Source organism: Arabidopsis lyrata (genome assembly GCF_000004255.2).
Source record: "Arabidopsis lyrata subsp. lyrata unplaced genomic scaffold ARALYscaffold_6, whole genome shotgun sequence".
In the NCBI taxonomy this organism is placed as follows: domain Eukaryota; kingdom Viridiplantae; phylum Streptophyta; class Magnoliopsida; order Brassicales; family Brassicaceae; genus Arabidopsis; species Arabidopsis lyrata.
Genome location: NW_003302550.1, coordinates 10,261,715 through 10,276,265, shown reverse-complemented (window position 1 = coordinate 10,276,265; position 14,551 = coordinate 10,261,715). Strand labels below are relative to the sequence as shown.

At 36.0% G+C, this 14,551-nt stretch overlaps 4 protein-coding genes across 5 annotated transcripts; 3 read left to right on the top strand and 1 right to left on the bottom strand.

Moving 5' to 3' along the window:
* The first annotated feature begins 1,707 nt into the window (after window positions 1-1,707).
* On the top strand, window positions 1,708-5,248 carry LOC9310221 (BAHD acyltransferase DCR). Its single transcript, XM_002874108.2, has 2 exons — window positions 1,708-2,302; window positions 3,983-5,248. The coding sequence occupies exons 1-2, from the start codon at window positions 1,847-1,849 to the stop codon at window positions 4,949-4,951; spliced, it is 1,425 nt and encodes a 474-aa protein (XP_002874154.1). The 5' UTR covers window positions 1,708-1,846; the 3' UTR covers window positions 4,952-5,248.
* An 847-nt stretch (window positions 5,249-6,095) lies between these two features.
* Window positions 6,096-7,779, top strand: LOC9310220 (transcription termination factor MTERF15, mitochondrial). The gene has a single exon (XM_002874107.2). It carries the CDS (start codon window positions 6,248-6,250, stop codon window positions 7,610-7,612), a length of 1,365 nt encoding a protein of 454 aa, XP_002874153.1. The 5' UTR covers window positions 6,096-6,247; the 3' UTR covers window positions 7,613-7,779.
* Window positions 7,780-7,921: 142 nt separating this feature from the next.
* On the top strand, window positions 7,922-8,974 carry LOC9308153. The gene is made up of 2 exons (XM_002874106.2): window positions 7,922-8,408; window positions 8,490-8,974. The coding sequence occupies exons 1-2, from the start codon at window positions 8,105-8,107 to the stop codon at window positions 8,873-8,875; spliced, it is 690 nt and encodes a 229-aa protein (XP_002874152.1). The 5' UTR covers window positions 7,922-8,104; the 3' UTR covers window positions 8,876-8,974.
* Window positions 8,975-9,268: 294 nt separating this feature from the next.
* LOC9308152 (kinesin-like protein KIN-10C) lies at window positions 9,269-14,267 on the bottom strand. 2 transcript variants are annotated; one of them, XM_021022850.1, is made up of 20 exons: window positions 13,838-14,266; window positions 13,322-13,487; window positions 13,041-13,241; window positions 12,780-12,951; window positions 12,487-12,689; window positions 12,134-12,393; window positions 11,955-12,009; window positions 11,851-11,883; window positions 11,703-11,756; window positions 11,560-11,613; window positions 11,445-11,489; window positions 11,267-11,320; window positions 11,121-11,190; window positions 10,964-11,029; window positions 10,570-10,877; window positions 10,380-10,426; window positions 10,151-10,172; window positions 9,986-10,048; window positions 9,692-9,730; window positions 9,269-9,562 (listed from the first exon to the last, which is right to left on the bottom strand). In XM_021022850.1, the coding sequence occupies exons 1-20, from the start codon at window positions 13,996-13,998 to the stop codon at window positions 9,518-9,520; spliced, it is 2,118 nt and encodes a 705-aa protein (XP_020878509.1). In that variant the 5' UTR covers window positions 13,999-14,266; the 3' UTR covers window positions 9,269-9,517. The 2 variants fall into 2 exon arrangements, with proteins under 2 accessions (XP_020878509.1, XP_020878510.1); XM_021022851.1 differs by lacking the exon at window positions 11,851-11,883 and having other exon boundaries at window positions 13,838-14,267.
* Window positions 14,268-14,551: the final 284 nt, after the last annotated feature.

Here is a 14,551-nt window from a genome sequence, read left to right as displayed (position 1 = left end):
TTTTGGAATATTGATCTCTTAAGAGAGATCTTTAATCCAGAAGATGTCGCTCTAATAAGCGCCATACCTGTGGGTGCGCCAACAAAAGAAGATTTTTTAGGTTGGCATTTTACAAAATCCGGAAAATATACAGTCAAATCGGGATATCATTCTACACGGATGGAAACGTCGGAGACCAATTTAAACTTTTTTGGCCCTAACATCAACCCGTTAAAAGCATATTCTTGGCAAGTGCAGTGTCCACCTAAGATACGCCATTTCATATGGCAAATCTTAACGGGATGTGTACCGGTTACGGAAAATTTACGGAAAAGAGGAATTGATTGTGACACTGGATGTGCCAGATGTGGCGCATCAGAGGAAACGATCAATCATACACTCTTTCAGTGCCACCCGGCACGGCAGATTTGGGCGCTTTCACAGATTCCTACGGCTATGGGGATTTTTCCTACGGAATCTAATTTTACTAATTTGGATCACTTATTTTGGAGAATACCTACGGAAGTTGATTCATCAGCCTTCCCATGGATTATTTGGTTTATTTGGAAAGCGAGGAACGAAAAGATCTTTGAAAACATAGACACAGACCCTTTAGAAGTATTACGATTAGCGGAAAAAGAGGCACAATTGTGGCAGTCCGCTCAAATTGAGCTCCATAATGAAAATCATGGTTCTGTGCACTTGGTAGATCGAATTCGAGTGAGGGATGTTTCACTTGAGGCGGAGTATTCGGGATACCGTTGTTTTGTAGATGGATCATGGAAAGAAAGTGATAAGTTCTCCGGTACAGGCTGCAACTGTACATCGTCAAATGGAGAGCCGCCAACCATGGGAGCTGCGAACCTCCGTAGAAGTCTATCTCCACTACATGCCGAATTCGAGGCCCTTCTCTGGGCGATGAAGTGTATGATTGGTGCAGATAATCAAGAGGTAGCGTTCCTTACAGACTGTTTAGACCTGGTGAAGATGGTGTCTTCTCCAACCGAATGGCCGGCGTTTTCAGTGTATTTGGAGGAATTTCAGAGCAACAAGGAGGAGTTTTCATCTTTTTCTTTATCTTTAATTTCTCGTAGGGCTAATGTTAAGGCGGATAATCTGGCACGAAAAGTTCGTACAGAACCGCTTCATATCACTTATGTAAATAACATTCCTCAAGAATAGCTCTTTTGAGCTTTAATTAATTTCGGATGATAAAAAAAAAAAAAAAAAAAAAAAAAAAAAAAAAAAAAAAAAACAAAATCACCCATTTATTTACACAACGTTGATATATATATATTTCCAAAAAAAAAAAGAATTCTCTAAAATAAAGTTTTCTCTAAAAATATATTAAAAACTATTGGAATGAAAACATATGTCTTCAGAAATTATAAAAAAAAGGTAAAGTTCATGCACATAATTAAAAGTATAGGATCTTTTTAAATCTAGGTAGGATCCAAGATTATACAATTTGCTTTGGTTTGAGGCTTTGAGCTTTGTTACCATCTTTATCGGCATTTATAGTGTCCTACAAATGTAGCATCATTACAATATTTATTTTCGTATCTCAATTCTCAACATTAAACTATAAAACTTAACGTAACTTAACAATTCATGCAAATAAATTTACAGAAGAAGAGTTTAATTGAGTCATTAATTGAATCACAACTACTTCCATGAAACCTTAAATGCCTAACCCAACTACACACTGCACATCTCTATAAAACACAGCCTTTAGTTCTTTCTTCACCACTCCACACTACACTCTAGTCTCACACCAAAATAAAAATAAAAAACATTGCCAATCAATATCTTCTTGTGATCATCACAAAAACACATTGATCCAAGGCCACTTAAAATCTCTTTCACCATGAAGATAAAGATAATGAGCAAAACACATGTGAAACCAACAAAACTAGTACTAGGGAAGAAACAATTCCAGCTCACCACATTTGATCTTCCTTACCTTGCTTTCTACTACAACCAGAAGTTTCTGCTCTACAAGTTCCAGAACCTTCTAGATCTTGAGGAACCCACATTCCAAAACGACGTCGTGGAGAAGCTCAAAGATGGTTTGGGTTTGGTTCTTGAAGACTTCTATCAGCTCGCCGGTAAGCTTGCCAAGGACGACGAAGGAGTCTTCCGTGTTGAGTACGACGCCGACGACGCAGAGATCAACGGCGTAGAGTTCTCGGTTGCTCATGCTGCTGACGTTACCGTCGATGATCTAACGGCTGAGGACGGGACGGCTAAGTTCAAGGAGTTGGTTCCTTACAATGGGATCTTGAACTTGGAAGGACTTAACAGACCTCTACTTGCTGTCCAGGTATAACTTTTTGTCTTCTTTTAATGTTTATATATTTTATATATGACACTACTTCCATAGTTCCATGCATGTCAGTATCTTTGTCGTCCAACTTGTTTATCTTCACGTAAAATAATAAAGAATTAGATATTCAATCGAAGTGACGAAAGAAAACATAACTAGATAACTAGTACTACTGATTTTCGGCATCTGAATTATCCACACAAATATCTGATTATGTAATCATATCTATGTGGTTATGTTTACTGAATCTTGATGCATGTTATGTAATAAATATCTATTGAACTACTCGTCAATAAATATTACCATTTGGAGGCAAACATCACGTAACATCCAAAACTCTATTAGCTATAAAGAAAAACAAAATTAATTACAAAAATAATAAAATAACGCATAAATCAGTATATAAAGTACAAGCATATCTTTCCAGCAAGAAAAGGAAGGCATTGCACGTACTTCAGAAAATGTTGACTTTAATTTTCATCAAAACAAAATTTAAGTATTAGTATGAAAATATTGACATCTATTAGCTCTAATAAGCCTCTAACCACTGTATTGTACTTACGTATTAACTATTAACTAATAAAAACACTCTACACGACTTAAATGGTAACAGAAATTCAGCTTAGCATGCATATATCAAAAACACTCTTGAATTTTATATTAGCTTTTAGAAGTTTGACAAGCATATTTTATGCTTATGAATACACACTAACACACACACATATTATATATATATATATATATATATATATATAATATGTGTATGTGCATTAGTTTATACAGTAATTGGAGTCCATGATTTGAGAAATTCGGTTTTCAAATGCTTTTACTGCTGATTTTGTTGATTGTAACTTTTTTGTAAAAGAAAAAAAAACTGATACAACGATAAATACTACATTCAATGACTGACCAATAACATGTTATGGATACAAACGCCATGTATAAAATAAGTAAATTGATTAAATTAGTACTAAGTTAAGTAGTTAACATTAGTACACATTGGAGAATTTATTTGTCATTATAGATCAAATCCTTAATAACTATGAATGTCAGCTTTATCTCCAACTAAATGTCTAAATCATATGAGTTTCAATGTTTCATATATTCATTTTCCTTTATCATCGACCCACGTTGACTATAACTATAGAAATATTGTACAAGAAAATAACAACGTCGTGTAATTTTTAGATTGTGGGGATAAACACTTTCACCTAACTAGTTGTTCAAAAATAAAATACCTTAAGCACATGAATCTATGTATATATACATACCTCGTATATTTGTATTCATACGTATAAAAACGTGTGTATAATATACATACGTAACTTCATTCATTATACAATACTTTCATTTTCGTTGGATGCTCAATTAAATTCTCAACGGCATTAATGTGCATTGAATGTAATGGCTTTAAAAAACAGGTGTAGTCGTTGGAGGAGTCATTGTTTATGTTTGTCTCGAAACTATCGTCCAATCAAACACTCCTAACAATTAACAAAATTCGATTTTATATAATAAATCAAAAATCAAAATTTTAATTAAACTTTAAAAGAATTTAAAATAAATAAAAAATCAAAATTTCATAAGTCTTAATAAACATAAATATAAAAGAAATAAAAGTAAAAAATCAACGTCTTCTTCACAAAATATTAACGAACATTTTTCGTTTCGCAACAGGTGACCAAGCTAAGAGATGGGCTTGCAATGGGCCTTGCTTTCAATCACGCAGTTTTAGACGGGACTTCCACGTGGCATTTCATGAGCTCATGGGCCGAGATCTGCCGTGGAGCCCAATCTATCTCGACCCAACCATTCCTTGACCGATCGAAGGCGCGTGACACGCGCGTGAAGCTCGACCTCACTACTCCTAAGGACCCCAACGAGACCTCCAACGGCGAAGACGCCGCCAATCCAACGGCGGAACCGCCGCAGCTTGTTGAGAGGATCTTCAGGTTCTCGGACTCTGCTGTCCACACGATCAAGTCAAGAGCCAATTCAGTAATCCCATCCGACGGTTCAAAACCATTCTCCACTTTCCAATCACTAACATCACACATCTGGCGCCACGTCACCTTAGCGCGTGGACTCAAACCGGAGGACATAACGATCTTCACCGTCTTCGCCGATTGCCGCCGTCGCGTTGACCCTCCAATGCCGGAGGAATATTTCGGAAACTTAATTCAGGCGATCTTCACAGGAACCGCGGCGGGGCTACTAGCGGCGCACGGACCGGAATTCGGAGCTTCGGTGATCCAGAAAGCGATCGCAGCACACGATGCGCGTGCGATAGACGCGCGTAACGACGAGTGGGAGAAATCACCGAAGATATTTCAGTTCAAAGACGCCGGAGTGAATTGTGTTGCGGTGGGAAGCTCGCCGAGGTTTCAGGTTTACGAGGTGGAATTCGGTTGGGGTAAACCGGAAATTGTGAGGAGCGGGTCGAATAACCGGTTTAATGGGATGATGTATTTGTACCAAGGTAAAGCTGGAGGGATTAGTATTGATGTGGAGATAACTCTTGAAGCTTCTGTGATGGAGAAGCTTGAGAAGAGCAAAGAGTTTTTACTTAGTGAGGAGGAAGAAGAAGATGATGGAAAGAAGCTCACTAATGGCCATGTTAATGGCAATGGAAACGGGTTTGTTTGAGTGTTTGTTTAGTTTAAGGTTAATTAGTTAATTAATCAAACTATAGATTTTGGTTAATTAGCTAATTAATTTTATTGAGGAGAAAAAAAACCTTATGGGTTTTTAAGTATGGTAATAATTGCTCTTGTGGTGGTTATAATAATCAGCAGAATGCTGGCGTGTGTGGTAAGGATTTGTATGATTATGTAGTGTGTTTGGTTTGGAATTTGTAGTATTTGGACCATGGTTTTTTTTGTGGTTTTGTTGTTTAAATTTTCATGTACTGTTTGGCAATAAAAATGAAAAATTAGTTAAAAATGTAATTGTTATCAAATATCTTTAAGTGAAAGGTGTAACATAACAACTTCTTTTAATTTGCTAGTATTATTTTTTTTTTTTTTTTAGTATTAAATTTTGGGAGTGCCTCAGGGATTATTTGATTTAATTTGCTTATCTCTAAAGGTGGAAATGAAAGATTAGCCTTCAATGGTGATTGCTAAAGCTAAACCACTCGTGTAAGATTTAGTTATATCTGATTATGTTTCTTCTCAAATAAAACTAAAATCAGACCAAATTGGTGTTAGTACTTAGTACACAACTTTAGGCTATCCTTCAATGGTGATTGCTAAAGCTAAACCACTCGTGTAAGATTTAGTTATATCTGATTATGTTTCTTCTCAAATAAAACTGAAATCAGAACCAAATTGGTGTTAGTACCTAGTACACAACTTTAGGTTATGAATGAGAGACGCGTTTAGTAGACAGAAGAGTGTGGTTACTAAAAGTGTCATTATTCAACCAAATTCTAACAGGTAGTAAAACTTTTAATTAAAAAAACAGAAAATATAAAAAAATTAAAAATAAGCAAGTATGGATGTCTCTCCATTTTGGTGTGGTTAGTGTGGTTAAGGTCTAGTATTTTCTTTTTAATTTTGTTTTGATTTAAAAAAATCTGAATTTTTTTGTATAAATAAGTTTTATCCAATAACACATTTTTGAAAAGAAAAAAAAAATTCTGGAAACTATAATTATTCAAAATGATTAATTAAAGTTTAATAACTATGATACCCGTACCACATATCGTTTTTTCACAATCTATACATTATTCCGCACCGCTTTTCTTGCAGTAAATAAAGTGTGTGTGCTAACTTAAAAATTGATGATGTTTCTTTTGTTTTTTTTAAATGATTTTCCTAAACCCTAAATCAAAACTCTCTTTTTCTGCCGCCGTTCCTTATCTTCACCATCTCCGTTAAAACAGAGGCATTTTCAGATTGATCCTTCCACTCTCCCTCCTCTCTCCATAACTCTCTTCTCATGTATTCATTGATACTCCAAGGTGGAAGAAGGTCACGCGAGTTACATCAATGGCAGAATCGAGTAATGAATCTTCTTCTCCAAAACGGCTCTACTTTCACTGAATCGTTCTCTTCTGTTGTTGCTACCGCTAAAGATCTAAGTTTTGAAGATGAAAGAAAGAGGAAGACTTTCACAGTCTCTTACCTTATTGATTCATTAGGGTTAACTACAAAACTCGCTGAATCAATCTCAATGAAAGCTAATTTCGATGAAAAAGGTAATCCAGATTCAGTCTTGAAACTTCTAAGAAGCTATGGATTCAAAGATTGTCAAATCTCAAGTATCATTGCTACTTACCCACGATTTCTTGTTGAGAGTCCTGAGAAGTCTCTTCGTGCTAAGCTTCATTTCTTGAAGCTAAATGGAGCTTCAAGCTCTGAGCTTACTGAGATTGTTTCGAAAGTTCCTAAAATCTTGGGGAAGAGAGGAGGGAAATGGATTATTCATTACTATGATTATGTCAAAGAGATCTTGCAAGATCAAGATACGAGTTCTTCTTCCAAGAGAAAGCAGACGAATCGAAATCGAAATGTATCGGTTTTGAGAGAATTAGGAGTGCCTCAGAGACTGTTGTTGAACTTGTTGATATCTAGAGCTAAACCAGTTTGTGGGAAAGAAAGATTTGAAGAATCGGTTAAGAAGATTGTTGAGATGGGTTTTGATCCAAAAAGTCCAAAGTTTGTCAGTGCTTTGTATGTTTTCTATGATCTTAGTGATAAGACTATAGAGGAGAAAGTGAATGCTTATAAGAGGTTAGGACTTTCTTTGGATGAAGTTTGGGTAGTTTTCAAAAAATGGCCTTTCTCTTTGAAATACTCGGAGAAGAAGATAATTCAGACGTTTGAGACTTTGAAACGGGTTGGTCTAAGGGAAGAAGAGGTATGCTTAATGGTTAAGAGGTACCCTGAATGTGTAGGGACTTCAGAGGAGAAGATAGTGAAGTCAGTTGAAACTTTTCTTGAGTTAGGATTCACAAAAGACGAGTTTGTGATGATCATCAAGCGGCATCCTCAGTGTATTGGATTAGCTGCGGATTCGGTGAAGAAGAAGACCGAGTTTCTTGTGAAGACAATGGGTTGGCCTTTAAAGGTTGTAGCTTCAACCCCCATTGTACTTGGATTCAGCTTGGAGAAGTTTGTTTTACCGCGGTGTAATGTAATCAAAGCTCTTTTGTCTAAAGGGCTGATCGATGAAATCCCTGCGATCTCGTCTGTATTGACGAGTCCTAAGCTGAAGTTTTTGAAGCTCTTTGTGGAGAAGCACCAAGATGTGTTGCCTGAGTTGAACTCTATCTTCACTGGAGATAACGTTCTAGTAAATTAGAAAGCATTGTGAAGAAAGAGTACCAACCTCAAAGAATGTATAATGTGACCTTTTTGTTATTTTAGGGAATAAAAACAACAAATGAGAACACTTAAGATATTGTGAATGTCAGGCTGTCACTGTCTACTAAAATTTGGTGATTTGGGCAATTAAGGATGTGTTTAGTATTTGTCTCTAATTAGTCTTCTAATTTGTTTTCTTAACCATTTTTGTGTGGTCACAAAATCTATCAAAACATGAGATTTCAAGTAAAACACTTGTCATATTCGACACATCACAACAACTTATCTCTTCAAATTTTTTTTTTCTCATTTATTGTATAAAGAATAATAATAATAATTGTAAGGCCCAGAAATAGATAAGAAGACAGAGAAGGTTAACCACTCCATATCTACACTCTTTTCTTACCTCACCAAACCAAAAAGATCTCTCAATTTCTTATTCAACTTTCAAAGCTTCTAAACAACTCTTGAAACTCTAGAAACTTTTTCAATGTCGGAAGAAACACGAGAACATGATCTCACCGACTCTAAACCTTCTCCACCGCAAACACCACCAAAACGCGGTCTCATCAGCCGCAAAAGACAATTGGTGTTTCTCTCCTTTATGATTTTACTAGCCGCAAAAGGACTCGTCGGAATCGGAGAAATAGCGTTTGTAATCTTGTGTTATATCTACTTGTATGAGTTTCTCTCAAGATTTGCCTTCCCTCGCAAGCAAACAGAGCAGAAGAAGAGACTCTCAAACCCTAAAAACAAACTCTTTCAAGCTTACTTCCTCGCCACTGCAATTATAGGTTTTACTAAACTTTTCTCATCTGTTTTTTTTTTGTAAATGTTTTCTTTTAACTTATAAAAATAATCAAAATCTTCCTCAGGCCTACTTTTCCCTATTTGTTACATCGGAGATGGAATATACCGGGGAGACATTCACGGTGCTGGAGCGGCCGCACCACATCTATTCCTCCTCTCAGGTCAAGCTTTCACAGAACCTATTGGTTTCTCCGACAAGTTTTCTACACCAATAGGTATTCTTGGACCAGTCTTCTACAACGCTCGTCGCATTTTCGCTCTTTTGGATTGGGTTAAAGCAGAATTCTCCGATACTCAACGTCCCGGTGGTCCGGTGAGATTATACGGAGGAAGAGTGATTGCATCGGTTAACACGGTGATGTGGTTTTATAATCTGTTTGGTCTCTTGTTGCCTGTGTTTCTTCCTCGGTCTTGTGAGATTTACTTCTCCGGTGATAACAAAGATGATTGAATGATATGTGTATTTGTCTCATTTAGAATAAAAATATTGAGTTGTTCGTTTAGTGCTTTGTGTCTTATGTCTAGATCGGGTAAAAAGTTTTGTGTCTAATGGATTATTAACGTTATAACTTTTTTTTTTTATTTTACAAAACAAGATATCTCGTCGAAAGAAAAACAAATAATCGTCTAATGCTACAAGATTATGAAAAACAAATTTTGCTTTTGTTGAATAAAGTTGAATATCTATTAGAGTAAAATGGTTTGTGAAAATGCGTTTTAACCCAGTGGGTGAGAGTGAGGCATACATTGAAAGTTTATTCCCCACTAAGCATTCGAATGAAAAAGTTGTTCACATCCATTTCACAAAATGTCATGAATTGAGATTTCTAAAGATACTGACGTATGAAAAAGAAATTTGATACTACTTCACATTGCCTTTGAAATAACCCAAATCTTTAGACAGTACGACACAAATTCAATTGAAAGTATTGAAACCACAAATTAAGATCTCGTAATAACACGAATTACACATTCAACAACTTAGCTTCCTATATAGACCTTCGAAATCTTAGAAGCAATGTCGTGTTGCCTCGAAACCTTCATAAATATCTTCAGATCTATTTGTTGTGACCGTAGTGAGAATATCCTTGGACTACTCGAAAATCTCCCCGATTTCTTTTTTCAGCAATCCCTTAACCTGTCAATGCAAAAGTCCAATCATTACACAAACTCTCTGAGAGATTTAAGAAAGATACAATTAAACAGAGTTTGTGTAATTATGAAATGATATTTTGTTAGTTTCTTGTTTTAAGGGAGATAAGCTAACCTGTTTTGCTGAGAGTCCGATACTTTTCAAATCATCAACCTGCAATAGAAAATACAAGAAGCTTACATACAAACCAAAAGAACATTGAACTTCACATTGAAAAACTAAATTTGAAGACATGTTCAATATTACTTCACATTGCTATACGAAAAGCTTACATATAAACCAAAAGAACATTGAACTTCACATTGAAAAACTATATAACTTAAGGCTTGCTATTTAAAGTCATATTTGCTAATGAATATATCGTGACAGAGATGCAACTTCTCGTTTGTAAAACTTTATGGCACTTACCGTTTTAAATGGAGATTCTTCACGGAGCTCAACTATGTACGCTGCTCTCTTGTCGCCGATACCCTGTCATTCATCAATGGAGGCCATAAACAAGTTAAGTACTAAACTATAAACAAGCATTTAAATTATAAAAAAAAAAAAATTTGATCAAGCTAGTCATCTCACCTTTAACTTCTTTAGATCTTCCCTGTAAACACAACGAGAGAAGAGAAAAGCCAAATTTAGTTTCACTTTCTTATCACACCAATATAGACAGGATTTTCTAAAATGTTAATACTAATGACCCAAAAACCATGTAACTTCAACTGAGTTACTCCCGGAAACATTATATGAAGGATTGGAAAGACAGTTGATTTATGTATATTTTGTGTTCACGAGAAAGAAAACAACTTACTTTCCAGCTGTGTTTATGAACTTGAGGTATTCTCCAACAGCAGAGTTCTGCAACATTTCCGGAAAACAAGAAAAGTACTATGTCAATCTTCGACATTTTGAACCACAGTTAAGGTACTACTCACTGTCTCAGAAGTTTATGGTACTTGTAATGAAAAGTCAATTTTAATCAAACTTGTTAACTTTTTTACCTTCAATTTAGAGCTGTGTGCGCTATATGCCTTCCAAGGACTGCAGCCAATGTTCGAAGGCATAGTTCTCTCCGGTGTTCTTAGTTCTCCACTGACAGCAGCTTCAGCAGTAATATCGCTGTGCTCTGATGCTTCTTCCGCCTGTAATATAGTTAAGGGACTTTGATATTTCTCAGGTACTGATAGTTGGTTTGAGATTTTGCATATCGACTTCAAATTGTTTGATAGTTCTTGAAGTCGCATGCTAAGCGGTGGTGATGCAGTTTCATTGGCTAGCAAACTGTTGTTCTCTTTGTCCAGGTTTTCACCTACCATAAAGAGAAAGACCATAAATTGAGCAAAAGGTTTCATTATATTACTTTCTTAGATTAATGTGACAAGACTCACAACCTACCTTTATTAATAACCAGAGCCAGATCGTCAATGACTGAATTGTTTTCATCTCTCTTTACTATTTGTGCTGCCATACAAGAACCAAAAAAAAAACAAATAAGATCAAAGTTAACCTTTCCTTTAAACCAGACCCTTTTTTACCAACTTTCCAATCTCACCTTTCTCTGTAAAAGCATCATCACAATGAGTGGCTCCTGAAAAAATTTCCTTATGTTTCCAGGGTGTCTCCTGAATGTTAATGGAAGAACTGTCAGTACTATTGATATCCAGATGTTGAAACAAAACATAAAGCTATACAAATTACCTTTTCTGTAATGTCAACAGCTTCTGAGCTTAAAGATGCACTAGTTGAATAGCCCTATAAATGACAAGAAGCAATATTAGATATGCTGAGCAAGCTGAAACAAAACAAAGGAAACAGATTCTTTAAAATGTATTGGCATCTGCTTGAGATACAGAGAAGTTGCAGATGGAAAATTTACCGGTTCCATGGCTACTGCATAACTTGAGAAAGCCAGAGAATATTCCTGAAAAGAAAAACCACTGAATGTAAGTAATGTCTTGATGATTTTCATTAACGTTGATATAAAATATTACCTCTTCTACCAAAGAAGATTGAGAATCTGTAACAGTAAATGACGAACAGATTTCCTACATTATAGAACATTAGACTTTGTAAGTAATGCCTTAGTAATAAATAACCATGCAGCTTCATTTAGTTCATGCTCGCAAGGATTTACTTCTTTAGGTGAAGAGGCCTGAATGCTCGAGACAACCTTTGAAGTGGAGATTACCTGCATCAAAATAAACACAAATGCCATTCAAGGTGAGAAAAGGTATTGAAGAACATTACTCAAATATTCAGAAATTAGAATGAAGATGCTTTACATTTTTCAGAGCCATTCTTGCTTTGCCTTCCATCTACAAAATCCAAAACAAGTCTAACTAAACTATTTCTGAATTCATGAGGATAAGAACGAAAGATGAATTACCTTCTTAGAGCTATTTTTACATTTCACCGAATCGTTTGCTTCACCAAACAGTTTCCTTCAAACATTGAGAAAAAAATCATCATTATTTGATGTTATAAAACTGAACAACAGAGAAGATACAGGTATAGCATGGATATTGAGGGTTAGAGTTGATAGCAAGCTGGTTCTGAATGATTTACCTTGCTTTAATTGCAGAAGCAGCAGTGTTGATTTTAGTCTTTCTCTCTGTCACACTTCCCCTTAGCATTGTCTGTTTTCTAGAAGTAGCAGACACATTCAAAGGTGTCTGTCTCCTTTGAGCGGCAGATGATAATGAAATAGATCTTTCAGGACCGTTGATCTTCTTCTTAGTAGGATTATTCATGGCTCGGTTACTGCCTAGACAGATCCGTGATGCTAAGTTTAGCATGTAAAAGGAGTCTTGGCTAAATTTCCGGGGCTGAAACGAAAAACAAAAGGGTTATAGCATCGCCTGCAGTTACATTCAGTGAATCATAAACTTAAAACAAACTCAACAGCAAGAAATGTATACCAAACATGTGATCAGCAGCGTTCTGTTGCATCCTTTAAAACAATCTTTCAGCATTCGAGTGAGTTTGCTCTCCCGATATGGCACATGGGATTCATTTGTGTTGAGAGCATACATGACATTCTGTAAAGCATATATCGACTTATTAATTCTGGCAATCTCTAGAGGAGCTAGAGCACTTTTTTGTTTCCTGGAATCCTCATATCCTGTCAGAGAAAGAGAACACCCATCACATGCTGACATATAATATCATTACACAGACAAGACAATTAAAATGTGATATTAGAATACTCAACCTGCCATATCAAGAAAGTTCATCCTCCCAAGGGAGCCTGGATTGGCGTTGCCAGTGGTAACGTGTATCATCACACCTTTATGACTCCTAACTGGAGGGTCACTGGTCAGCTTCTGGGATTTCTTGAGACCATAATATAAGTTCTGGAATTCTGAGAGCGACTTCACAGGTACCTGAAAGCAGAAACATTGAAATATTAACGATGCTGCAAAATACGCATGATGTCCCACGACTTAATGCTCAAGAACGCTAAATAACTTGCCTGAGAAAGTCCCTTTAGTTGAATTTTCCCTTGTGCACCTTCCAGTACAGCAACCACTCGCTTCTCTTGGCCTAACAGGTCATACACGGTTTCTTGAGAAACCTCGTAAACTGATACAGAAACTGAGTCTCCTCTTTCCTCAGCCATGGATAGCATCTCAGACATTGTAAGAACAGTTAAACCAAGCTCCCTCTCATTTCCCTACAAACCATGTGATACATCATTTTTCATCTATAGTAATAATCTAATAATCAATACCTTGAAAGGATTGCTATAAATACCTGTATTAGATGTGTTTTTCCGCCATTTCTAGCTCCTTGGGCTATGACATTCGCATCTTTACCCTCAAAGACAGTAGAGATAAGAGGCTTTATCTCCTTTGTGAGAATTGAACCAGTGGTTTCATTTTCTTCATAGCAATAGTCCAATTTATATGAATCTTTCGAACTGCCACAACACACTAGTTAATATGGCTTGAAACGTTGCTAATCCACAACAGACTGAGAAAGATTTAACTCAAAAGTACATTCTTTGTGAAACATTTTATTGTAAAATTCATGTTCCCATCAGTAACTATCGCGTCTAATAATGTCAAATCTCCATAAGAAAACTCAAATTTTAGATCAAATTAAACCATTTGCATGGATTCCCAACAACAAAACAAGACACCTAGACAAAGTAATCGAAGAAAAGAGTTAAATTGTAGTCGAAATCTCCAGATGCAAACCCTTTTCGCGAATTTTAATTAACTAAACAGAAGCCAACAATAGAATCAGAGAGGAATGAAGAGAAATTACCCAGCGAATTGAGCTCCAAACGAAATCGAAACAGTCTCTGAATCTTCACCCATCGGCTTGTGAACCGATATTGATCTCGTTGATACCAGATCCGTCGATGGCTTGACCCTAGCCACCACCCGGACCACTTTCCGGCCATGGCTCTTCATTTTAGTCTCCATAACTTAACCCTAGATCTTCTCACCGATCGAATCGAATAGAACCACAGGGAATCTCTCTAGAAAAGGGAAAAAAAAACGTTTGAATTTGAAGATTTTTGTTTCCTTTCTCTTAAGGTTTGGGAGATAAAGAGAGAGAAATGAAAGTGAGTGAGAGCCGTTAAGTTAAAAATTTCAAATTCTCCAAGTCTGGCTCCTTCGGAACGTGTCCCTACCTAGGCGTATCTAAGAAGCTTACATTTAAAACAGTGTCGTTTTGGAGGGAGGATAAAGTTTCTCGGGCCTAATTGAAATTGGCCCATCTCTATTTTGAAGCCCAATAGTAAGAAACGCTCTTCTTATGCAGTTAGAGATTTTGATATCAATGTAAAGTGTGTAACATTAAAATCTTTTTTTTTTTGTGTAATTTATGAATGTTAATATCATATAAAATGAAAAATAGAGATCACTTTTCTTAAGAGATCACTTCTCTAGATGAGAGAACTTATCTACAATTTATAGTAATTTTGGTAAAAATAAATAAAAACAAGATTACAATATCATTTGAGTTAAAATC

What these genes read in the sequence shown, in the direction of transcription:
- LOC9308153 (XM_002874106.2), top strand. Translation starts at nt 8,105, where the DNA reads ATGTCGGAAGAAACACGAGAACATGATCTCACCGACTCTAAACCTTCT. An exon ending in CCTCGCCACTGCAATTATAG is followed by an intron (nt 8,409 to 8,489) that starts GTTTTACTAAAC and finishes AATCTTCCTCAG; the next exon opens with GCCTACTTTTCCCTATTTGT.
- LOC9310221 (XM_002874108.2), top strand. Translation starts at nt 1,847, where the DNA reads ATGAAGATAAAGATAATGAGCAAAACACATGTGAAACCAACAAAACTA. An exon ending in GACCTCTACTTGCTGTCCAG is followed by an intron (nt 2,303 to 3,982) that starts GTATAACTTTTT and finishes GTTTCGCAACAG; the next exon opens with GTGACCAAGCTAAGAGATGG.
- LOC9310220 (XM_002874107.2), top strand. Translation starts at nt 6,248, where the DNA reads ATGTATTCATTGATACTCCAAGGTGGAAGAAGGTCACGCGAGTTACAT.
- LOC9308152 (XM_021022850.1), bottom strand. Translation starts at nt 13,998, where the DNA reads ATGGAGACTAAAATGAAGAGCCATGGCCGGAAAGTGGTCCGGGTGGTG. An exon ending in AACTAAAGGGACTTTCTCAG is followed by an intron (nt 12,952 to 13,040) that starts GCAAGTTATTTA and finishes TTCTGCTTTCAG; the next exon opens with GTACCTGTGAAGTCGCTCTC. An exon ending in GCTTCTGCAATTAAAGCAAG is followed by an intron (nt 12,010 to 12,133) that starts GTAAATCATTCA and finishes CAATGTTTGAAG; the next exon opens with GAAACTGTTTGGTGAAGCAA.